At 38.3% G+C, this 25576-nt stretch overlaps 2 protein-coding genes across 3 annotated transcripts in view; both read right to left on the bottom strand.

The window, feature by feature from the left end:
* On the bottom strand, positions 6455 to 6865 carry LOC109834676 (uncharacterized mitochondrial protein AtMg00300-like). Its single transcript, XM_020402707.1, has one exon. The coding sequence runs from the start codon at positions 6863 to 6865 to the stop codon at positions 6455 to 6457; it is 411 nt and encodes a 136-aa protein (XP_020258296.1).
* LOC109833144 (calcium-transporting ATPase 3, endoplasmic reticulum-type) overlaps positions 11556 to 25576 on the bottom strand; it is an 82999-nt gene continuing 68978 nt past the window's right edge. Inside the window, exons 31-36 of one of the 2 annotated variants that reach the window (XM_020400705.1) lie at positions 23457 to 23542; positions 22304 to 22452; positions 15289 to 15394; positions 15125 to 15178; positions 12710 to 12758; positions 11556 to 11994 (exon numbers count right to left, since the gene is read on the bottom strand). In XM_020400705.1, the coding sequence (XP_020256294.1) occupies positions 11930 to 11994; positions 12710 to 12758; positions 15125 to 15178; positions 15289 to 15394; positions 22304 to 22452; positions 23457 to 23542 (509 nt within the window). In that variant the 3' untranslated portion in view covers positions 11556 to 11929. Of the gene's footprint in view, positions 11995 to 12048; positions 12111 to 12709; positions 12759 to 15124; positions 15179 to 15288; positions 15395 to 22303; positions 22453 to 23456; positions 23543 to 25576 lie in introns of those variants that run through there. The other variant, XM_020400706.1, reaches the window with a different exon arrangement.

Consider the following 25576-nt stretch of genomic DNA (forward strand, 5'->3'; position numbering starts at 1 on the left):
TTAGGATAGGAATTAATAATTTGACCTCATCCGCAGTTAATAACTATTTAACCATGTTTAGGGATATCTTCAAAATAGTTGGGAGGCTCTGGAATAGAAGAATCCCGCGAAAACCGTCAAAAGCCATCAAAAAACACGTTTTCAGCATTTCTGGGCGTGAGCCACCTCACGATGGCTCGGCACTGTGCGAGCCACCAAATGGTGGCTCGCAAGCATGCATAATAATGCATAACATGATTGTTGAAGATGAAAGAAATGATGATTATATCGACTTCACGTATGATGTTGCTGAGGAAGCCCCAACTATATCAGTGTCTCACGAACGTACAATAGATTTGTGTGAATTTATTCAGAATCATCATCGCATTAGAGACAGACAAACTCATTCTCAATTGCAATTGGATCTTGTCGAACATTTATGGGAACGAAATGGTGGGCTTTAGTAAGGGATTTGTATGCTGATGTAATATTAATGTCATTTAATTTAGCGCCTATGCAAGCAACTGGCTTTGGCTAGATCAATTTGATGCAACTTGGACGTCTGGGGCTTTTCCGGTTCGTTCTGGTTGGACTTGTTTCGCCGATACGCGCATTTTGTTGTTTCGTTGACTTGTTAGTTTCACCAATTCTCTTCATGCATTTCGTTAACTTGAAGGTGGCTAGTGAGCGCACAGGCTTGTTGCAAATGTCATTAGCGATTCATCGCTTTGTTGTTTGGACGGCTCATTGTCTTGAGTTATGTTTGGGACCTATATGTAATTTTTGACGCCTACAGATACTCCCTCTAAAGTGTTTCAGTCTTATTCTTTTATAGAGGAGCCTAGAATACTTTGGATATGATACAGTTAGCCTCCAATTCGTCGACTTCTTCAACTTTTAGTCTATTCAGTATTTTGTCGAATAACTAAAACTCTTCCGGTACTGTGTTTAATGTCTGGCCGTTGTCAAAATCTTAAACTGAAACTAGCGTGTCGTTATCTGAATTAGCTCGTGTCATTGGATCGACGTCGAACTGATTATCTTCATTAGGGATTTGTATTTGAATTACAATTAAACCCCCTGGGATTATCCTTTGTTTCGGAGTTGACCTGAGCCTTGTTTTGATGAGAATTGACGACGAGTTGACTGGCGTTGACTTTGATTGTAACGCGTTGACCGGCATTGACCTTCATTGCAACAAGTTCAAAGTCCTTTGTGGAAACTTTGGCTGGAATTGATGTTCTCCCTAGGTGTTCAAGTTACGAGACCAACTGATGAAGCTGGTACGTCAGTGACTATCGTGCTTTTAGGATTTTTTGGCAAACCCTCAGCCATAAACAGGTTTGATAAGTCTTTACTGACTACCATTTGAGTCAGGCTAGCATGCGGATTGTTTAAGTCCATTTCGCAGGTGACGTTATGCTAAAAGAATAAACTCTCTTAGACTTGATGCTATGATATTGAATACATAGACTTCCTCATTTGTCGTGAGAATAGACTACCCGATAACACGTGTTAGACACAGACTTTAAGATTTTTGGCAAACTTTTAGCCATCAACGGATTTGATATGCCTTTACCGATTACCGTTTGAATCGGGCTTACACATGAATTATCTAAATCCGTTTCACATGTAATGTTATGCTTGGATAATGAACTCTCTTAGACTTGGTGCTATGATATTGATTACATAGACTTCGTCCTTTTTATGGAAAAAGACTAACCGGTAACGCGTGTTAGGTGTAGACTTATCTCTATTCAGGGATTGAGATAACATCCCCCAGACGTGAATCCTAGCGTTCTTTTCACGGAGAAAGGTTAACCAGCAACACATGTTAGACATTGACTTATCTCTACTTAGGATTCGGGATAAAATTCTCCGTGCATATAAGGCACGGATTTTGGCGTTATTAATAACGGCCTACCACGATGTTGAATATGTGTGCTATTTTCCTTTTTATGATAAAGGACTAACCGATAACGCGTGTTAGGCGCTGATTTATCCCTACTTAGGATTCAGGATAAAATTCCCTGTGAGTGTCAGGCACGAATTTTGGCGTTATTACTAACAGTCTGCCATAATGTTGAGTATGTGGGATTTTTGTCCTGTTTATGGTAAAGGACTAACCGGTAACACGTGTTAGACACTGACTTATCCTTACTTAGGATTCAGGATAAAATTCCCTGTAAGTGTCAGGCACGGAATTTGGCGTTATTAATAACGGTCTGTCATGATGTTGAATACGTGGGCTTTTACCTTTTTTGTGGTAAAAGACTAACCGATAACACGTGTTAGGCGCTGACGCTGATTTATCCCTACTTAGAATTTGAGATAAAATTCCTCGTGTGTGTCAGGCATGGATTCTTGGTGCTACGGTGTTGAATACGTAGACTTGGTCGTTTTCACGGGAACGGACCACCTTGCAGCATGTGTTAGATGCAGAATTATCTCTATTTAGGGATCGAGATAAATTCTCCCATGCGCGTAAGGCATGAATTTTGGTGTTGGAAGGTGGTGTCTTCTCTTGGGGCAAAGACGAACCCAATGTTGGAAAGAAAAAAAGTTATATTCTATCTCCAGATGCAAAAGAAACTCAAAGTGGAATCTCCACTTCAAAATTCGGATAATCCTAACTGTCGGAAGGTTTGATTATCTAATCTGAATGTGGATTTCTCATTTATCGAGAGGGAACACCAGTTTCGACCCTAACTGTAGGAATGTTTGACCAAGTGGGAGGTTTGAGACGATCCTAACTGTAGGAAGGTTTGGTCGCTCAATTTAAACGCGAACCTCTCGTTCATAAAAGGAAGAATCAAAAGGGGATTTTGGTGCTCCTTACCTATGAGCAGTCACATACCATAAGTCAAGATTCCACTAAGTGGATTTTGGTGCTCCTTACCTAAAAGGAAGAAACAGTGGGAGTGAAAATACAACTAACACTGGAAATATTTTTGGGTGATAAAGTATGTGTCTCATCACCCCTAAGTGGTCACATCCCATAGCTATAGGGGAGGTTATGGTGCTCCTTACCTATGAGCAGTCACATACCATAAGTCAAGAGATTGACCATGCCTCTTTTGCGTATTTATAAGCCACCTTTGGCCAGATGAAAGGGGCTAGATAGGCTGGAGAGGCTTGATCGGCTAGAGATTTTTTGGCTTGGAAGTTTGCCATTCTAAGAGTTCGGCTTAGCATCTTGAGAGCTTGGCTGGATATTCTTAAGCAGAAGCTTAGATTATTGAAGTAGACTCAATCTGAAATCTTAGATTTGAGACTCTTGGTTTTTTGCGAACTCTTACATATTAGCCTTCTTTAAGCATTCGGCCTTGACACTCATCAAGCTCGGGTAATCAAACTCAATCACACAAGAGCTTCTACTGCGTACTGAAGCTCAACCGCAGTTTCGATCGGATCGTCCAAAGGAAGCAAACTCGACGTAAGTATTCGAGGGAGACATCCTATCACTACCGAAGAACCCACATTAAACAAGAATAATATTCTTTTCGCTTCTGTTGTATTTGTTGATCCTTAGTTTATAATAAGCCATTCTTATTAATACAAACAATCACTTTTCGGGAGTTAATTTTTACACCAAACAGGACCCAATAGAACAGGATCGTAGCAATAGTAGAGTGAAAGTAATAAAAAATTAAACACACAGATTTATGTGGAAAACCCCCTAATAAATTTGGGGTAAAAACCATGGGCAATGATAGAAAGAATCCACTATGAGGAGAAACTTTAGAGTTTACAATCTCTCTTTACAAGAAAAAACTCTCTCTATTTTTTTTCTCTCACTCCTCTATATTGTGAAGTTGTTTCTAGGAGGATTTTTCCTTAAGAATTTGGGGCCTATTTATAGTGTTTGAAAAAAAAATACTATACACTAATATTATATTAATATTTTTACTATACATTTCTCATTTCAAACCTTAGGACTGCTTTCGACACCGAAAGTGATGGTGAGACCCACTCTTTTTCATTCTTTCAAAAAGTTGCGGCTGTGAGTCTGGAATTACGGCTAACAATCTCCCACTTAAAGATTTAATTGAGTATCAATCATATCTTCATACTATTCTTTCTATCTTGCCATCTTCATATTGCTCATATATCTGATAGACCACAGGAGGATCGACACCAAATAAATTTGTCAATATTGATTGCTTTTGTCAAAAAATCAACTAGATTGTCTTTAGTGTGAATTTTCTGCATATTCACTGTTCCTTCTTCCACTTTTTCACGAATGAAGTGGTACTGAACTCGAATGTGTTTGGTCTTTGAATGAAAGGTTGGATTTTTTGCAAAATGCAAAGCACTCTGACTGTCACAAAATAGAGAAATCTTCTTTTGTTCATGCCTGAGTTCCTCCAGCACCATCTTCAACCACATCGCCTCTTTACTAGCTTGTGTAGCTGCTACATATTTTGCTTCTGTTGTTGAAGTAGCTACAACTGATTGTAGTTTTGAAATCTAGCTTACAGCTCCGCCAGCAAGTGCAAACACATAGCCTATGGTGGATTTACTATTATCACGATCACTTGCATAATCAGAATTAACATATTCATTAACAATAAAATCAGATCTCCCATAACTTAATGCAACATTTGAGGTTCCCTTAATATATCTTAGGATCCTCTTTACAGCATTCCAATGCCCTTTATCAGGATTTACCATGTATCGACTTACCACTCTCACTGCTTGTGCAATGTCTGGTCTTGTACAAATCATAGCAAACATTAAGCTTCTCATTGTTAATGCATACGACACTCAAAACATCTCCATTCTTTTTTCTTTACCGCTAGGACTCATACTGGAGGATAACTTGTAACTAACAGGAAGTGGGGTAGAAATTGATTTACAATCTTACATGTTAAAGCACCGCAAAATTTTCTTCAAATAATTCTTTTGAGAAAGCCAAATCTTCCTATTAATTCTATCTCGGTAAATTTGCATTTCTAGAATCTTGTTTGCAAATCCTAAATCCTTCATTTCAAATTCCCTAGCCAACTGAGCCTTCAATTCTTTGATACGATCTTTGTTGGCGTCTGTAACCAACATGTCATCAACATACAACAATAAGATAACAAAGTTATTTTTTCCAAACCTCTTGAAATATGCACAAGGATCTGAATTAAGTCTGTTATATCCAAGGTTCATGATGAATAAATCAAATCTCTTGTACCAACACCTCGACGCCTGTTTTAGACCGTACAGAGATTTGTACAATCTGCAAACCAAATTCTCTCTTCCTTCGTCTTCAAAACCTTCTGGTTGGAGCATGTAATTTCTTCTTCAAGATCTCCATGAAAAATATTGTTTACGCATCTAGCTGCTCTAGTAGTAGGTCAAATATAACGCTCATAGTCAGGACGATTCGGACTATTGTAAGTCGAACTACATGAGAATATATTTTATTAAAGTCAATACCTTCTTTCTGAGCATATCCTTTTACCACCAATCTAGCACGATATCGCTCCACTTGATCATCATCATTGTGCTTGATTTTGTAGACCCATTTATTTTCAATGGTATTTCTTCCTTGTGGTAGTAACACAAGTACCCAAGTCTTGTTCTTATGGAGAGCTTTAATTTCTTCCTACATTGCTGCCATCCACACAGATGCATCTGTGCTATTTATAGCTTCATGAAAAGTTAATGGTTCTCCATCCTCTGTTAAGAGATAGTATGCAATATTGCTCTCCGTAATATGATCCGAGTGCCAAGTCGGTAGTCTTCTCTCACGAGTTGACCTTCGAACTTTTGGAGTCTCGGACTTAACTGGTTCTTGTACATCATGCTCCGGTGTTGCTTCAGAAGAATTTGGATCATTTTCTACTTGAATAGCTACAGTCTCTAAATCCTTCATTGAATTGCTTTCTTTATCTTCACTTTGTAGTTGATTCTCTACAAAGATATCATCTCTACTGATGATAACCTTGTGGGCAGTGGGATCCCGTAAGCGATGCCCCTTTACTCCATTAGCATACCCCAAGAATATGTATTTTCTAGATTTTGAATCCAGCTTTGTAATTTCTTGGGCATTGGACATTACATACACTGGACTTTAAAATATATGGAGGTTGGAATAATCAACTGGCTTGCCAGTCCACATCTCCATCGACGTCTTCAATTATATTGCAGTTGATGGAAATCGATTCACCACATAACATGCGGTTTTTACTGCTTCCGGCCAAAAGACTTTATCTAGATTTATAGTTGTCAACATTGCTCTTATTCTTTCCAATAGAGTTCTGTTCATCCGCTCTGCCACACCATTTTATTAAGGTGTATAAGTAGTACTAAATTGTCTTTCGATCCCCTCTTGCTTGCAGAATGCAAGAATTTCACCGTCTGTGTATTCTCCTCTATTATCTGATCTCAAGCACTAGCTCTTCTTTTCAGATTCAAGCTCGACCCGCGCTTTGTAGGCTTTAAAGACCGAGAACACATCTGCCTTCTTCTTGATAGGATATACCTAACATCTCCTAGAGTAATCATCAATAAATGACACAAAATATTTTGCTCCTCCCAATGATGTAACTTGTGCTTGCCATACATCAGAATGAACCGGTTTCATAATAGCATCACTTCTAGAACTCGATGTGTTGAACTTTAGCCGATGCTGCTTACTTGTAAGACAATGCTCGCAGAATGGAAGAGCTATTGAATTAAGTCCAAGAAATAACTTCTGATCGGAGAGAATCTTCAAGCCTCGTTCTGACATATTGCCTAGTTTGTGATGCCATATCATGGTTTGTTCTTCTCCACGGCTAGTTGATGTCACACATGAATCAACTTCCTGCAGAGTCTCTCCCTTGAGCATGTATAGATTTGCAGTTATCTTTTCTGCTTTTATCACAACAAGCACCCCTCTAACAATCTTCATGATCTCGTTTGCTATATGGGTCTTGCACCCGAGCTCATCTAATTATCCTAAATACAATAGATTCTTCTTCAAGCCCTTCACATGTCACACATCTTGAATAGTGCTTATTATACCATCAAACATTTTGATTTTGATAGTGCTAATACCAGAAATCTCCAAGGTATGATCATTCCTAATGAATACAGATCCTCATGAGATAAGTTTATGTTTGGGAAACCATTCTCTCCGAGAGGTCATGTGCCAGGAGGCTGCTGAATCTAGAAGTCAGACATCAGCAAACCTCTTTATGTCTTCATCAACTGTGGTTGCTCTATTGTATAGAATTTCACCATTATTTGATGTGCTGACAACACATCCTTGAGATGTTGATAGGTCTGAAGACTTTTTATCACCACTCTTCTTATTGTGCCAACACTCTGATTTGACGTGCCCTCTTTTGCCACATTTGTAATATTTGATATTCTTCTTACTTCGTGATTTTGATCTACCATGTGTATGACTCCCACTGGAGCCACGTTCCGTTGATCTTCCTCTTGTCACCGATAAGGCCTCCGCTTGTTGTGAACTTGTCTGTCTGTCTTCCTTGTTCTTGCTCTGATTTTCTCCCTCCAGAATAGCAGCTGTAACATTGTCGAAAACTAGATTGTTCGTAAGGACGTTGTTTGTTAGGTTGATGATGAGCTGATTAAACGAGTTAGGTAGACTCTAAAGTAAAAGTTCTGCACGTTCATTCACACCAATTGTATGCCCTAACGTTGTGAGTTGGGAGAACAATGTATTTAGGGTGTTGATGTGGTTGGTCATCGATGTAGATTCCGCTATCCTCAGTGTTTAGGGTGTTCTCCCTCCAGAATAGCAGCTGTAACATTGTCGAAAACTTGATTGTCCGTGAGGACGTTGTTTGTTAGGTTGATGATGAGCTGATCATACGAGTTAGGTAGACTCTGAAGTAAAAGTTCTGCACGTTCATTCACACCAATTGTATGCCCCAACATTGTGAGCTGGGAGAACAATGTGTTTAGGGTGTTGATGTGGTTGGTCATCGATGTAGATTCCGCTATCCTCAGCGTGTAAAGTCTCCTTTTTAAGAAGATTTTGTTGTTCAGTGATTTTGCCTCATATAGCTTTGTTAGAGTATCACAGATCTCATTTGCTGTCTTCTTCTCCTCTATGCTTGACAACACCCCGTCTGCTAATGCCAGATGAAGATTTGCAATAGCATTTCCGTCCATCTTGTTCCACTTCTTGTCATCTGTGATGTCATCTCGCCTGCACCGATGGCCGCTAGGCAATTATGTTTTCTCAAGATAGCCTTTATCTTCAACTTCCATAGTGAAAAATTACTCCCGTTGAATTTCTCGATCTCAAACTTCGCTGTCATTGCTTCTACCACGAACAACAACTTTTTACTATTTCACGTAAACAATAACTGTATTTATGAACAGTAACTGTATCCGTGAATAATACCGTACTTATGAATAATACCATATTTATGAACAATGTTGTACTCGTGAATAATACCTGTCACCTTCAAAGGGTAAATGATAATCTAACTTATTTTCTGATGTGGAGGATCCACATTTGGTGGCAGTCACAGAACATACGATAATTAGATATATTCACCCTAATACAGGCTCTGATACTACTTGTTGGGACAAACCCGGGGCCTAATAGAGCAATGTCACAACAATAGTAGAGTGAAAGTAATAAAAAGATGAACACAGATTTACGTGGAAAACCCCTAATAAATTTAGGGTAAAAAACACGAGCAAAGATAGAAAGAATCCACTATGAGGAGAAACTTTGGAGTTTACAATCACTCTTTACAAAAAGAAACTCTCTCTATTTTTTCTCTCTCACTCTTCTATATTGTGAAGTTGTTTATGGGTTGATTTTTTCTTAAGAGTTTGAGGCCTATTTATAGTGTTTGAAAAAAATACTATGCAGTAATATTATATTAATATTGTCATTGTGCATTTCTCATTTCAAACCTTACTGCTGCTTTCTGCACCGAAAGTGATGACGGGGCCCATTCTTTTTCATTCTTTCAAAAAGTTACGGCTGTGAGTCAGGAATTGCGGCTAACACTGAAGCCCTTTGATATTTACTCCTTAATTAAAATCAACCAAGGAAAGTCGGTTATCAGTTAAATTCCAACCTCTTACTCAAAGAAATCAATTTCCCCCGTTCTATGATCAGATCTTCAATAATCGACATTGAGATGGTTCTTCAAAACAATAACTTCTCTTTCAGTAAATCTTTCTCTTCAAATGCATCTCAACTTAAGTTTGCATCCGTCCATTTAATTCTACAGAATCCCCTAACTAACATTAAATCACTAAGGTTTCCATTATCTTATAACAGAGAGGTTTACTATATACGTGTGTCAAAGATTAATTCATTTTGCTAATAATTCAGGCATGGACTTTTACAAGTTCTATTCATTCAAAAGCAGATGAAAGTTTTCACAAGTTGCCGTTTGCTATATGCGCGTATTCACTTTTAAGTTCCTCTATTTTCTGATTTGACAGTCGCTGGATCACTACTTGTATACTCACAATGCACAAGATAACAACCGCACGGAGAAAACAGAGACGAGAGAAACCAAAACTAAACTTCAAGATGAAGAGATCGCATCCCTTATTCCTGTCCCTTAACAAAAAAATATTGACACACCATATGGCTTAACAAAATTTAGTCATAATCAAATATCTTCGAGACACCACTCCTGCAAATAACATGAGCCTTCTTTGATTGGATGCAAAACAATTTCTCCACTGCTGATCTGATCTTCTTGTCGTCTGCTCACTTGTCAACCACAAAAACGAGCGTGTTGTTAGTTTCAAGCTCCTTCAGGGCATGCTCGGTTGTTACCGGTATTTCATAAACTAGAAAGGATCTCCATTGTTTCTTGAAGAGGCCTCACTTCTTCTGGCATACTCTGAGCTCCTCTCTTTCTTATTCTTCTTCTTCTTCTTCTTCTTCGAGGTCTTGGGCTGTGCTGCCTCAACCTGAGCAACTTCGACGGATGCAGCTTTAGTATTTGGTGCCATCTGTTTACGTAGAAATAACTTCAATATAGATAGATACTTGTGCTTGAAATACACCAATCCAAAGGATGCGAACATAAAAAAAAAGTCAATTAACGGACAGGAACATAAAATCAGATTCATGGACAGCAACTTCGAAGAATGCACTTACGTTGTACGCCCCTTCTTAATTCTCAGTAACACTAGCAGGGATTTTACACACTAAGCACCTATGTTGCACAACTTGATAGAGGGGATATCTTGCTTTTCCATTCGCAGAATATGTTTGTAGGTATAGGCACTGTTTGGCAACAAGAGATTGTGTCTTATCTAAGAGATTGTGTCTTATTGACTTGGTCAATAAGCTAGTAGAGCTGTTTGGTGACCAAAAATAAGAGGAGATTATTTTGAAGATTGTGTCTTTTACAAGTAGCTTTTGGAAAGCTACCTCAAGTAGTATTTGTCTTTGGGAAGGAGATGCCAATTTTTTTCTTCTGTTTTTGCCCGTAATAATTCTAGATTTATATTAATAATATTGCATGTCCTTTTTAGTCATTTAACAAATTTAAGCTAGCTGTACAGCTACTTTTGCCAAACAGGTCTAGTCAATTAGCTAGTTACACAGCTATCAGCTTTCAGCTACAATTTCACAGCTTTCAGCTAGCTTAACAGCTTTCAGCTATAATCTCGCAGCTTTCAGCTAGTTTTGCCAAACAGAGCCATAGTCTCAGACGAAAAGCATGGGCATACATTCTGGAGCCAAGTCACTAGAATGAGCAGATCGATTGCAATAAGAATCTGGAAATCTTAGCTTGCTTTTTAGCCCTTACAAGCTTTCCAAGCTAATTCAATTTCCTTCGCTGCTAAAGTATTAATCAACAATAGATGGCGGAAGGATTCCTTTGTCAGATTACCAGCCATAATAACTAGTCAATATGCAATAATAGCATTAACATTACACCTCAACTGAAGCAAATATCATCCGAACTTCCCCACTAGACCAGTTTATTTGTTCTTTATTAAGAACAACATGATTAAGATGGGACTGAATTTTATTTGTTTAAGAAAACAGTGATATTAGAAAAGAGTAAATCTATTCCTGAGAGGATCCAAGAATCACTATTCATACTACAGTAAATGTTACACTAATTTGTTATAGCATTATACCTGTAGCATTTTCAAAAATAGTACTGTAGCATATGCTGCAGCATTTTTAAAAATATTACTGTAGCATTTCAAAAAACTGTAGCAATTAATAAGGGATTATTGTAGCGATAAAAAAGAAAAGTCCGTACTTCGCACGGGGCAAACACTAGTTTTACATAATGCCCAAACTAGGACCTATCTTCCAAAAAATAAAAAAAAAAAATCCAGTTTGATCACCTGCAACATACAGAAAGTTTAGGAAAATGTTCTTAAGTCAAAAAAGTCAAGCATATTATCTGCAACAACCAAAAGCCCCAAAGTTCAGAGAGGATTTTTGAAATTAACCCTAACAGGTAGTCAAACACAGTGATCAACTGAGTAAGACTTCCAATGCTTTCTAATAGTCATTGAATCCTCTATCTCTACATACTATTATAAAATCAAAAGTACACAAATACACGTCTAAGATCACCAGTGATTTCTTCTCAATAGCAGTCTGTAACATGACTTTGATGTGCATTAAACTTATGAAAGTTCTTGGTATAAAATTGCTAATAAAAATTGACATCATTTTCTGACAAGCCCCTTTTTATACAAGTACAAGAGCTTCATATTTTACAAATGAATACATTTTTGGATCTTTCATTAAATAAAAAAAGTGTTACTGTGAAAAAACTGGATGCTACATTATTAGCTACCCAATATATGGATTACAAACAAACGTTCTCTAAATTAAATGTTATCCTTGCCTACACAATACAGTGGGGTATACAACCAGATTTCCACTACAGCTCTTTCACAAAGCTCAGCTCTCTCTCGTCGAAGATTGTATCAACCTTGACTCGTGGAGCCTACTAAGGTCAAAAACTTGCCGAGATGTGGCAGTAATTTACTTGTCCCGAGCTTCTTTTGGGAGCAAATCATGTCTTCTGAATCTAAAGTTGAACCTTTTACCTACAAGAAACCAAAATAGATCTTTTTTTTAAGTAGACAAGAAATGTTGAAAAGAAGGGAGATTGTGCATTAAATATTCGAATCATGTCTTCTGAATCTAAAGTTGAACCTTTTACCTGCAAGAAACCAAAATACCTCTTCTTTTTAAGTAGACAAGAAATGTTGAAAGAAGGGAGATTATGCATTAAATATTTGGGAGGTATGGAGGTAATGGAACAAAATATAAGTACAGATCTTACACGTATGTTTGTAACTATTATTCAGTCAAACAATTGATGGGTGCACCGGAAAAGATTCACTTCCCAGGAAAGTGAATATATAGGATGTTTCTTTTTCTTTTTCTTTTTTTGGGAAAACATATAAGATGTTTCATAGACATCATGTAGTATAACCATGGCCCTTGTAAAGAATTTGGAAAAGTGAGATATCGACATTAACCACAGCTTAGTTTGCAAATAACATCAGCATGGTATTTATTTATTTATTTTTCTTAGTATAACCATGGCCCTTGTAAAGAATTTGGAAAAGTGAGATATCGACATTAACTACAGCTTAGTTTGCAAATAACATCAGCATGGTATTTATTTATTTATTTTTCTTAGAACAGTGTGAGAACAAAGTTGCACATAACTGGCAAAAGTGCCCAAGTATATAAAGAAACACTTGCAGGCTTGATGCAAAATTTTGATAGAAGAATAATAAAAAAGAAGAATACCTCCAGGCTTTCTTGAAAAGAACTTAAGTATCTCATCAATTATTATAACCTATAAAAAAAATAAAATTCACAGTAAATGAAACAAAATAAAAAGACAGCGAGAGATAAAGCTAAAGAAATTATACACATGATGCAAATACTATGAATAATGAATGTCGTGGAAATACAGAATGTGTATTAAAAAATGTGAACAAGAGATTCTAGAGACTACACATCACCAAAGTCTATCATGAATTACGCACTCTGACCAGGAAAGATTCATAACACATTTTTCGCATGATATCTTATTGCACGAAAAGGATTAGTTACAATGTAGTTGATGCGGATACAAAATAATAGTGGTATGTGAATTTCAAATGCAAGCCTTCTTCAAAACATGCACCTCAGAAATCAGCTTCAATACCTGGGCACAACTTAAAGACTCATAACCCAAAGGAAGCAGGATACAATCATACAACATCTTTAAATGTTGATGTTTTTGAGAAAATTTCAATTTCATGTGTCCCTCACATTACGATACAGAGCAAAACTCTGAAATGGACAAGAACAGTTTCCTGAGTCTTTGATTTGAAACTAATATGCTTTCCTACCAAACAGCGTACATAAGATGACCAAGGCATCTGTTTCCGGGAGCTCATGGACTTGAGTTTAATATACTTTTCTAACCAATAGACTGGTTAAGATGGCAAATGAATCTGCTTCTTTATTCCAATGTGTTTGTTTTTGTAGTGTTTTTCCAAAAAAAAAAAAAAAAAACAAACAAACTGGTGTTGTGTTTTTTCTCCTAAAGTGTTTGAAAACACCATTGTAAAAGTTTTCAAAATGGAAAAAGGATGAAGAATAGACATTAGACACAAACAAGATATAATTCTAGAGTAAATATCAAATGTCTAACATATGGTTCTGGTGTCCACTGGAAAACCAAGATTAAGAGAACTATTGTAATACTACAACTTGACAAAAAAGAACTTGTAATTGACACCTTGCACAGAGTGGATTTCTAATTTTATTTCAGATGCTTAGTCATATTTGCAATAATTTCCTTCATATCACATATGCTCCCGTGATGAAGGGTTTCAATTAGTGTAATCAATTATCACAAATGAGAAAGAAACTTAGATCCTTGCTTCTTCACAGAACAGGAAAAGCAAAATCCTCACCTGATCAAGGATCCAAAGTAGACGAGGCTGGAGTTTTGCCTCAAAATTGGCTGGACCAACTTGGAAAATCCTCATTCCCTCAACAGATGGGTTCCATAGCAGGACAAGCATCGACGGCGACGGGGACGACACTAGGGGGACACAGAGACGGCATGGTCACGAGATGCGGCGGCGATCTAACCTGGGTTCAGACTTGTCGACGACGAGGTGGCAGCGGCGATGGCGAGGCGGCACGGCGACGACGAGGCGACGAATCGAAGTGGCGGCGGGGACGACTTCAAGGGTTGAGGGGGAGAAAATGGGATCGCGTTGGTTTGGGGAGAAATTAAACGGGGATCTCAAAAAGGTGTTTTGAGAAAATCGTGTATATTTTAAGATTTGTAAAGGGGTTGCCCAAAAAAACACTCCAGTTCCCAAACATGTTTCATTATTTAAAAGAAAAAAGAAATGGAAACCAAAAAAACACACTGGTGTCCAAACATTCCCCAGTTTTTGGTTTCGAGTTTATTTACTGCCAGACGTGGAGGCGGCAGCGGCGACGACGAGGCGGCGAATCGAAGTGGCGGCGGGGACGACTTCAAGGGTTGAGGGGGAGAAAATGGGATCGCGTTGGTTTGGGGAGAAATTAAACGGGGATCTCAAAAAGGTGTTTTGAGAAAATCGTGTATATTTTAAGATTTGTAAAGGGGTTGCCCAAAAAAACACCCCAGTTCCCAAACATGTTTCATTATTTAAAAGAAAAAAGAAATGGAAACCAAAAAAACACACTGGTGTCCAAACATTCCCCAGTTTTTGGTTTCGAGTTTATTTACTGCCATCTGCAACAGGAACATCCCAAGGGAATTTTTCCCTATCAACCAGTGTACAGCTGAGGGTGTCACAACAAGCCCTGACGAATGAGGTGAATGCTCTAAGAAATCCGGATTATTGAGTTACTAAATAGAGGTGAGTGTGGCTCACATATGTGAACCAAAGTCACAGGAAATAGAATGCCAGTATTACTCACAGCACTGATACCTAACAGACGTATTGCATATATTATGCATATATCCACATCAATATACATGTTTCCATCAGCTTATAAATGAAATAGGTCCAAAATGGTTAGGTTTTTACCATCACCTGTCCAAGTGTAAAAAAGGAGGGAAAAAACTATGACCAGCTAACCAACAATAGGCGTAAATAATCTACTCTTAACCTCAAAAAATTAAATAATAAAAATCAAAGCAGATTTTGGAAAGAATTAAATACTAACAGGAATGGACAGATATAAGACAACCCTCCAATCAGCCCAAGTTAATGGAGTCACCTGAAAGACAAAGGATAAGTCAGTTCAAACAGTTTTCTTGTTTTTATATCGTAAGTTCTTTTCAGTAATCAGATCAAGGGGGGAAATTTGGAAATGAAACATGGACTTACAGAGAAAAGTACGGATAGAGGTTCAATATACAAAATTAGTACATGGAGGAGCATAGTCAGCACAATTGACCCCACAAGCCAAAGATTACTCCAAGGAGGTATAACCCTGGAAAACATAACGATAGCTAGTGAATTTTTTTTTGAGTGAAAATAGCTGGTCAATTTTTCAATATAATTTTTTCTTATGGAAAAAGAATAACTAACATCTTTTCCAAATAAATTGAATTACTAGCTTATTGGCAGTGATATTCCCAGTGACTGTGGGGTAAGCAAAAACATGCCAATAGATCAAAAAACACATACTGTTAGTGAGAATAATGTCACAAGTTACAACATAATTATCACCATTTCTTCATAATAAAAATAGGCCATCCACAAATAGGCCATCCACCAAGGCACGACAATGGAAATGGTCCAATACAGCCTCAGGATCACCAAGGCACAGCAATGGAAATGGTCCAATACAGCCTCAAGATCACAAAGGTCCACTAGAGCCTCAAGTTCATGAAGCCATTCTGATGTCTAAGTGATACGGGTGTATAGCGATCCTCCTAGGAGCTTGATGATAGATAATTCTCATGGGAGCTTGAGAATAGAAGCATGGTTGAAAACATGCATAGCAAGAACATGACCATCGGTCAACTGATAGAGGGTCATCAGTCGACCGATTCAATCACCAAAAACTGTGTTACAGGGAGGCTTCTGGTCAGTCAATTGATAAATAGTATCAGTCGACCAATAACATGCACTCTACAGGGTGCTGGAAATTCGCTCTGGACAGTCGACTGATGATTGTTCATCAGTCGACCGATGAGGACCTATCAGTCGACAGATGAACCATCACCAGTCGACCGATAGCAGGTATGGGCTGAACCTGATTCCTAGCATGTTTCGGTTTTTAGGGTTTGTATATAACTAAACCCTATTGAGAGTGGATTCCTGGTTGGAAATCTAAGTTTAGAGAGAATAAAGAGGAAGTTCTTTATTCTAGAGAGGTTGTGAGGGAAGAGATTTGTAATTTATTGTTCTTCATAATCTAGGAAAGGTATTTTCCTTCGCCATATTGAATTGTTCTTATGGTTTCCTATTTTCTTCACAAAGACATCTTTGATAGTTTCGCGATCAAAGGTACTCGCATGACCACTCGTATCAAGTTGGTATCAGAGCAATCAGATCCTATGAAGAGCGTATCATGTGTATGATCCTTACTCGATCACAATACAAGAAGCTAGGCGAGATTCCTATTTCTTTGGAAGAAGTCCAAAAATCAAAAAAAGAAGAAGATGGCAGATAGCGACAATCCATCAAGACTTGATGCGGTGGAGAAGCAGATCGAGACAATCAGTTTAACTCTCACAAAGCTCGTCGATCTCATCTACGGAGGCGACAAGAAGATTGAATCTACGACGGGGCCAAAGACGCAACCTACAGAATCTGATGGAGACAGTGAGGAGGTAGATTTTGAAGAGGACGAAGCCATCAAGACTGTTCCACATCAAGGAGGAAAAGGCTCTTACCAGAATTTAAATATTGACTTCAGAGTGGAGATTCCTGTTTATGATGAGAGTGTCGACGTTGAGAGGCTAGACGACTGGATCGAGCGTATGGAAACCTACTTTACTCTTTATGGCTATTCGTCTAAGGAGAAGATCGTTTTTGCGACTCTTAAGCTTTCCGGGCATGCGCTGACGTGATAAAAATTCTACTGCAAGCAAGAGAAGAAATCTGTGTCGTAGAGAAGGTTCAAAGACCTTCTTAGGAAGCAATTTTACCCAGTGGGATTTCTTAAAGAGCGTTGGTACAAGTGGTACGGCTTGCACCAAAGATTCAATCAAACCGTTCACGAATATACTACAGAGTTTCAGCAACAAGCTATGGTCCTAAATATCGTGACAAAGGAGTACTCTGTTTTTATGAAGTATATGGCGAGCTTGAATGAACACATCCGGAAGGAGATGAAGCTACTCATGATTGAGTCAATTACGGAGGCTAGCGTGAAGGCTATTGCCATTTAGAGCAAACAGAAGAAGAGCAATGAGACGAAGGGAGATGCAAAGCAGGCTAGAGGCAAGTCTAGTGGTTCCTAACCTAAGGAGGAGGAGAAGAAGGGTGAGCCTGAGACAACAGGTTTGACTTGTAGTCATTGCAAGCAGACAGGGCATGTCGCTGATCGGTGCTGGAAGAAGTATCATCATCTCAAGCCGAATGGGTTGAAGGAGAAGGAGAAAAAGGCAAACGTGATAGCATAACGTCCAAAAAAATCCCAGGTATGACGAAGCCCAACAGCAGTCTTAATCTTATGTCAAGGCAGCAGACCACGAGGGAGGACGAAGACCCCAGAGAGTAACTCTTTGTTGTCAAGTTGCAAGTGAAGACCAATTTGATAGATACCATAGTTGATCCAAGCAGCCAAAAGAATCTGATATTCAAGGTCTTGGTTCAGAAGCTAGGTCTGAAGACGATCAGACATCCAAATCCCTATCCATTAAGGTGGATTCAGAAGGAAACAGGACTGAGTGTAGTTAATCAATACACTTTCAGGTTTGCACTCCATGAGTCGTATATTGACGAGGTCACTTGCGACGTAGTTTTATTGGATGTTTGTCAGGTAATATTTGACAATCTCTATCTGTGGGATAGGTACGCAATCCCTATCTGTGGGATAGGTACACAATCCCTATCTATGGGATAGGTACGCAGTCTACGACAGGTGGGCCAAAAGTATACGTTCACTACAGTTCGTTTTTCGTTCTGCGTCTCTTCCACAGAAAACAAGCTTGGTGACGGTGACTCAAGCGAAGAGGCTAGTGAATGCAAAGAAAAAGTTTGTCCTGCTGTTCATTAGGCCTTATGAGGAGCAGCTAAGTAGAGTATGCTTGACTACTTTGAGCAAACTCCAGGAGGAAAATCTTGACAGGTTAGACTAAATATACAGACTTATTTTCGGAGATCACTGGACTCCCCCCAAGACGTAGTGTAGAGCATGAGATTATGCTGACAGGAGAGAGTTCCTTGCCAAATATAAGTCTTTACCGCACACCTGTACAGGAGTTCGAGGAGATAAAGAGATAAGTTCAAGAACTTCTGGAGAAGGAAGTGATAGTGCTGAGTTGTTCGTCTTATGGGTCACCAGTGCTATTGGTGCCCAAGAAGAATGGAGGCTGGCGTATGTGTGTGGATTACCGGGCGCTTAACAAGATAACGATCAAGAATCGTTACCTACTACCGATGATCGATGATTTTATGGACTAGATAGAGGGAGCGAGGTTCTTCACAAAGTTGAATATTATGTCTGGTTACCATCAGGTGAGGATTCAGGAGGACGACACTTGGAAGACATCGTTCAAAACCAAGCAAGGCTTGTTGGAGTGGTTGGTGATGCCGTTTGGGTTGTGCAACGCTCTGACGACCATTATGAGGCTGATGAATGATTTGCTGTGATATTTTATAGAGGATTTTGTGATAGTTTACCTCGATGATATCTTGGTGTACAACAGAACTTGAGAGGAGCATCTTATTCATGTCGAGAAAGTGTTTGAAGTGTTGTGGGACGGTCAGCTGAAGCTCAATGTGAAGAAGTGTGAGTTAGGGAGGGACGAGTTGGAGTATCTCGGTTTCATCGTGGAGAAGGACTAGCGGAGGATAGATCCAAGCAAGGTTACGGTTATGACGAGATAGCCGATGCTTAGGACGATAACAGAGGTGAGAAGCTTCATGGGGCTTGCCAATATTTGCGCAAATTTATTCGATACTTTTCTACTTATGCGGCACCCTTACATGGCATCACTAAGGCGAAAGTTCAGTTCGAGTGTGGTTACACTCAGGAGGTTTTTCAGTTACTGAAGAGGAAGATCTCAGAGGCACCAGTGTTGGCGTTGCCTAATTAGCAGATGACCTTCGAGGTAGAGACAAACGCTTTTAACTATGCTATGGACGCCATGTTGACGTAGGACAAGAAGCCGGTGGAGTACCATTCTGAGATGTTTACATGTGCTATTCAGAACTATTCAACTTACGATATGCGTTCTACCAGACGATCAAACGTTAGAGGGTGTACATATTGGGTAAGGAGGTGGTTATGCACTCGGATCACAAGTCGTTGGAGTATCTATATGCCCAGATGAGGCTATAACAGGCACGACACGTGAAGTGGATGTTCAACATTATTAGGTACAAGAAGGGAACGACTAACAAGTTAGCCGATATGCTATCTCGACCGCAAGTGAGAGCTTTGTTGGTGGCGACGTGTATTCAACCATTGGTTCCTTTGGAGTATGCACAGATGTACACATCCAGCAAAGACTTCAGCAATGTGTTCGAGCAAGTGAAGGCAGGTCGGAAGGGGGAGTATGAGCTTGGAGCAGATGGTTTGTTGTATCGTAGAACATCTTTGCATTCCGGATGATGACGATCGATAACAGTGGATTAGAGAGGCACATACATCACGTGTGCAAGGTCATTTTGGGATTCAAAAGACGCATCTCAATCTTCAACGTCATGTCTTTTAGCCAAAGATGTTACCAAGTATGTTGGAGGCTATAAGCTATGTTACACATCAAAACCTTCTAACGGAAAGCGGGGATTGTATCTACCGTTACCAGTACCTTCTAGACCGTGAGAGAGTATCTCTATAGATTTTCTAGGAGGGTTGCCAATAATCAAGCGCGGGCATGATTACTTATTTGTTGTGGTGAACAGGTTCAGCAAGATGATGATCTTGAACATTGCAAGAAGATAATGATGGGAGCGGATGCAGCGCAGTTCTTTGAGCATGTATATAAGCACTTTAGCTTGTCGAGTTCGATTATTTTAGATCAGAATAACAGGTTCCTTAGGTACTTTTGGGATTCTTTGTAGGTTTGATGGATACCAGATTGAAGAAAAGCACAACCTTCCATCCACAGACAGATGAGCCGACGAAAGTAGTCAACCGGACTATGGTTCACATGCTACGGGAGTATAATTTCAGAGATCTTAAGATTTGGGATGAGAGCTTACCATATCTTTAGTTTGCTTTCAACAGGGCTGTTCACAGATCTTCAGGAAAGTCACCGTTTGAGACTTATTACGAGTTTTTACCTTCAAGTCCGTTCGATTTAGTGTTCTCTAGTGATACTATGGCTGACGGTAAAGGGAGCGAAAGACAGAAGGCTCAACGATTTCTAAAGAAGAATGCACAGATTCACGACGCAGTTGAAGCACAGTTGAAGAAGTCACATGCGATGTACAAGGCAAAACATGATCGACATCGAGTTCCTTGTAATTTCGACAAAGGTGACATGATATGGCTGAAGTTAGGAAAAGAGCGACTAAAGGGAAAAGGAAAGAAGTTGAAGCCTTTATGATATGATCCGTTTCGGATTCTTGATTAGATCGGTGACAACGTCTTCAAGCTGGATTTGTCACCTTACTTAGGCATGTATTCAGTGATTAATGCTGAGTACTTGAAGTTATTCGAACCTCCATTGCTGGACGATGAGGGTGACGACAAAGTGATCTTGTTGCATGTTGAAGACTTGTGGTTTGATAGAGAGGAGCCACTAAAAGAGGATTACATATTAGAGTGGACTGTGACTATGACTAGATGAAAAAATCGTTTCTGATTGGAAGTCAAGATCAGGTTCCTTACAAAGCCAAGTGGTTTAACAAAGAAAGAGGAGCTTGAGAGTTTCCTCAGCTGAAATTCTAACTTGAACGTGACTTCAAATTCCTAAAGGGGAGAGCCATGATACGGGTGTATCTTCTCTGCTTTGGGAACTTAGCTATCCTCATAGGAGCTTAATGATAGATAATTCTAATGGGAGCTTGAGAATAGAAGCATGGTTGAAAACATGCATAGCAGGAACAGGATCATCGGTCGACCGATAGAGGGTCATCAGTCAACCGATTCAATAGCCAGAAACTGCGTTACGGGAGGCTTCTGGTCGGTCGAGGGAGGCTACTGGTCGGTCGACTGATGACAATATCAGTCGACTAATAACATGCACTCTACAGGGTGTTGGAAATTCACTCTGGACAGTCGACTGATGATTGTTCATCAGTCGACTAATGAGGACCTATCAGTTGACTAAGACTGATGATGGAACCATCATCAGTCGACCGATAGTGGGTCTGGACCGAACATGATTCCTAGTCTGCTTCGGTTTTTAAGGTTTGTGTATAACTAAACCCTATTGAGAGTGGATTCATGGTTGGAAATCTGAGTTCAGAGAGAATAGAGAGGTTGTTCTTTATTCTAGAGAGGTTGTGAGGGAAGAGATTTGTAATCTATTATTCTTCATAATCTAGAGAAGGTATTTTCTTTCGCTATATTGGATCGTTCTTGTGGTTTGCTATTTTCTTCACGAAGACATTTTTGATAGTTCCGCGATCAAAGGTGCTCGCACGGCGACTCGTATCACTAAGCACATAAATATAATTACCAATATGGTCATCAAATGTTCTTTAGGATGCTTACAAACAATTGCAGGAAGCAAATAATATCAGATATAATTAAAGGTTACAAAGCATCCAAGTATGCTAAAGGCCTATAACTAAGTCATATGGAAGTATGCTATAAGCCTTTCCATAAAGAGGTATGCTATGAGCCTATGACTAAGTCATAGATCAAGATAAATGGTACAGATTTTCAACTTCCATGGACAACATTATTTTCACAGAAGTATTACGTTATAATCATATCTGCTTGCAACCACCACAAAATTAGGATACCATATATCTGATACATGTTTAAAGTATTTTATAAAGGCAAGATGTTAAAAGCTAAATTGCTTGTCTAGAATGAGATTAGAAAACACCTCTGTCAAATCATCCTGTAAGAGAATAATTTACAGAGGGAGGTTGTAATCCTACAACCTACATAAAATGAAAATCTGAAAAAAGGTTTAGTATCTAGTGGCTCTAGCCAGAATTTTCCATACAATCTAAACTATATGAACTTATGGATTAGCTGGTTTAGATGCGGAGAACATAGATCATGACAATGAAACTGAGACTCCAAAACTAATTGACTTACAGAAGTGACTGATTTTCACTTAGGTTATTTAACGCATTGAACATTTCCACAACCACGAGCACAGTCATTGACACGGTGGATGGATGCCGATCATCAAATATACTGCATGGATATGCCGTATCCCTTGTTGAACAAGTATCAAAGTTAACCTGAGACAATCAATACATAGAACAAATATTATGTGAGATGATTAGAATAAGATCAGGCCTAAGTATGAAAATTAGAAAAAATAAATAAAAAATAAAAAGGAAAAGAAAAGAAAGTTATGATCATGTTTGTGAGAAGAAAGGAAGCCAAAATCATCAAACGAGTATCAAAAGAAAAAGGACATTATAAGCAGAATAGATATTAAGGTAATTGAAACATGTCACCGAGAATACAAATAGAAATAGATTAGAAGCAATAAAATGGAAGGCAAGAAGAATAACACAACACTACAATGCATCCCTGTTTATGATTTCTTGAAAGAAAAGTCAAAGCCGTTAGTTTACTAGGTGCTTCAGGGAAGTCAAAATTCTCGTTTTGCCTCCGTTAGTTTACTAGGTGCTTCAGGGAAGTCAATTCTAGTTTTGCCTCTATGAAAGGCAGAACATCAATACTGCACTAAGAAACATTTAGAGGAGATAGCAATTCATGACTTAAGGCATGTTGCACACAGTAACTATGAAAAACAGTACCTGAAAATATAAAAACAATTTATTTACTACATATTGTTAAGCAAGAGTTAGGCCACAGTAATGGTAACAAACAGAAGATGATCACGGAAACGATAAGATGGAACATTTCTAAATGCTGCTGTGATTATTTCATCTATTTGATGTGCTTAATTAATGTATGTACGTCAGTCTGAAATGTGAAGTGATATTTTTATAATGTGCATCAAACATATGAATCAGTCTGAAATGTGAAGTGATATTTTTATAATGTGCATCAAACATATGACGCATAGAGCTGAGATCACGAGTAGTAATGAAACTTGGTATTGTGTGCATCAAACATATGACGCATAGAGCTGAGATCACGAGTAGTAATGAAACTTGGTATTGTTTCTAAGAGTACCAGAGCTAAAATAAACTTCGCCAATTCTACATTAAATATTATTGTACATATAAATTAAAATTTAAACAAAAACAAACCTGAAAGACAAACTTACCAACTCTTTATACGGAAGTCTGGGACCGGCATCAGAATAAACAAACCACCAGACAAACCCCACAATAGTAGCAAGACCAACATAAGCTGGATAACAAGATAAAGAGTTCATAAGAATTTAATGAGACAAGGTTTAACTGTAAAATAATACTTTCTTATACTAAGTTGACAAGGACATATAGGGAAGCCCCTTGGCATGTGGTAAAGACGTTGCAGTCAGAATGATGAGATCGTTTGGAATATGGTGTTTACAAATTATTGTAAACTCAATCGACATTGATTTCAACTTTTCATGTTAAGATACAGAAGAAAACGAAGCAGAAAACATTTCAAATATAATGTTTACAAATGTTTATGAATCACTGTAAACTCAATCAATGATGATTTTGAATTTTCAAGTTAAGATACAGATGAAAAAAAGCATAGAAAGATACCAGGAACTACAATGAGTTAATGGAAAACAAGATTTATGAATCCACAAAAGAAAACTGCATAAATATACGCAGGTGATTTATGAATCCACAAAAGAAAACTGCATAAATATATGCAGGTCACAACCACGTTGAGTAAGTTTGCACAACCATCATGCGACAAGCCATATGACCTATACAGTTTATGCAACCAAATGCCAATTACATGAATAAATATGATTTTTATTTATTTTAACCAAGTCCAGTACTCAATTTATTTCAGGTCAATTGAACTATTAAACCAACTACATAAACTGTAAGGTACTACGATGCCAGAGGGTATCCTCTTAGTTTATGCAGGAAATCCCCTTTTCCCAGTTTAGTGATACAAAGAAGTGTCATTGCAGACTTTTTCCCTTCTGCTGCTGCTGCTGCTACACGTCATTAGCATTGCTGCAATTCCTCCTTGTTTTTCTCCTCTTCATTGTTATAGTCGTTAAAAATGCAAAATTCTCTGCTAACTTTGTTTATTCCTAGAGTAAGAGTATTCCTAAGTTTTCAATATTTTTCCTGATTTTTCTAAACTTTATGGGTTTTGGGGTACTTTCCGTTTATATACAACTTAAGAACTAGAAAGGAGAAAACACTTGAGCACATAAGCAGCTAGGGACTAGGCGGTATGTTCACTGCCCAGATCAGCCACAAGTTTCTTACAACCTAGACACAGTCCCTAGAGACCATTAACTTTTAAAATATTCAACATGGGGAGCGCCCACACTCTGTGCAATATAGATCCACCCATGATAGAATAACTAGTGAATAGGGATCACCTCAGAACCACCCGCATGAGAGCAGGCGGTTCTAAGATGCACATGGGGATTCCCTTTCTATATTTCCCATTTGCAGTGTAGGACCGCCTGCTCGCATGCAGACAGGTCTGAGGTGGTTCGGACTCATCGCTAGAGGTCAACAAATGGTGAAGAGATCCCAAGGCAGATTTGCTTCTCTATTGACCATTACTACCAAGTTTGTAGTATTTGCAAAAAAAATACCTACTTAGTATGTTGATGTAGTATCTACATATCAGGTATATTAGAGTCAAACAAGGAAGATTATACAAATGGTCACCTGGAATACTTCTGCATAATAGACATATTTGTATACACGGACAAAATTATAGCGAAAAGAGCTTTGAGAGTCAACCAAGGAAGTACAAAAAATCTATCATTTAATGTAGAATATGAACAAAAATATAAATGTCCTCCTCATTATCGAAATAGAATCAAGCTCCTTAATCATGTCTAATATAATAATACAAGGTGGCTTTTCAAAGGGCATGTGAAACGCCACTACATATTTCTATTTAAAAAAACCTATCATGCATATCTTGTATTCCTATTTCTTGTTTTCAGTTGATGAATCTTAGGACACGTTCAATTTGTAGAAGGCAGGATACCAAGGATGGACGAACGGACGGACATACATACATACATATATGTATATGTATGCATGTATGTATATAATGCACGCACACATATGAAGGACTAATTTTGGTTCATGGTAGTGAGGTGACTCATTCTCATCAACTCATTTCCAAAGAGACTGGGCGACCTTTTATATATATTATATATTATATATATATATAATATTATTATATATATATATATATATATGATATATTATATATATATATTATATATTACATTTAAGA

The sequence above is a fragment of the Asparagus officinalis genome, chromosome 3 (genome assembly GCF_001876935.1).
Source record: "Asparagus officinalis chromosome 3, Aspof.V1, whole genome shotgun sequence".
NCBI classification, from domain to species: Eukaryota; Viridiplantae; Streptophyta; class Magnoliopsida; order Asparagales; family Asparagaceae; genus Asparagus; species Asparagus officinalis.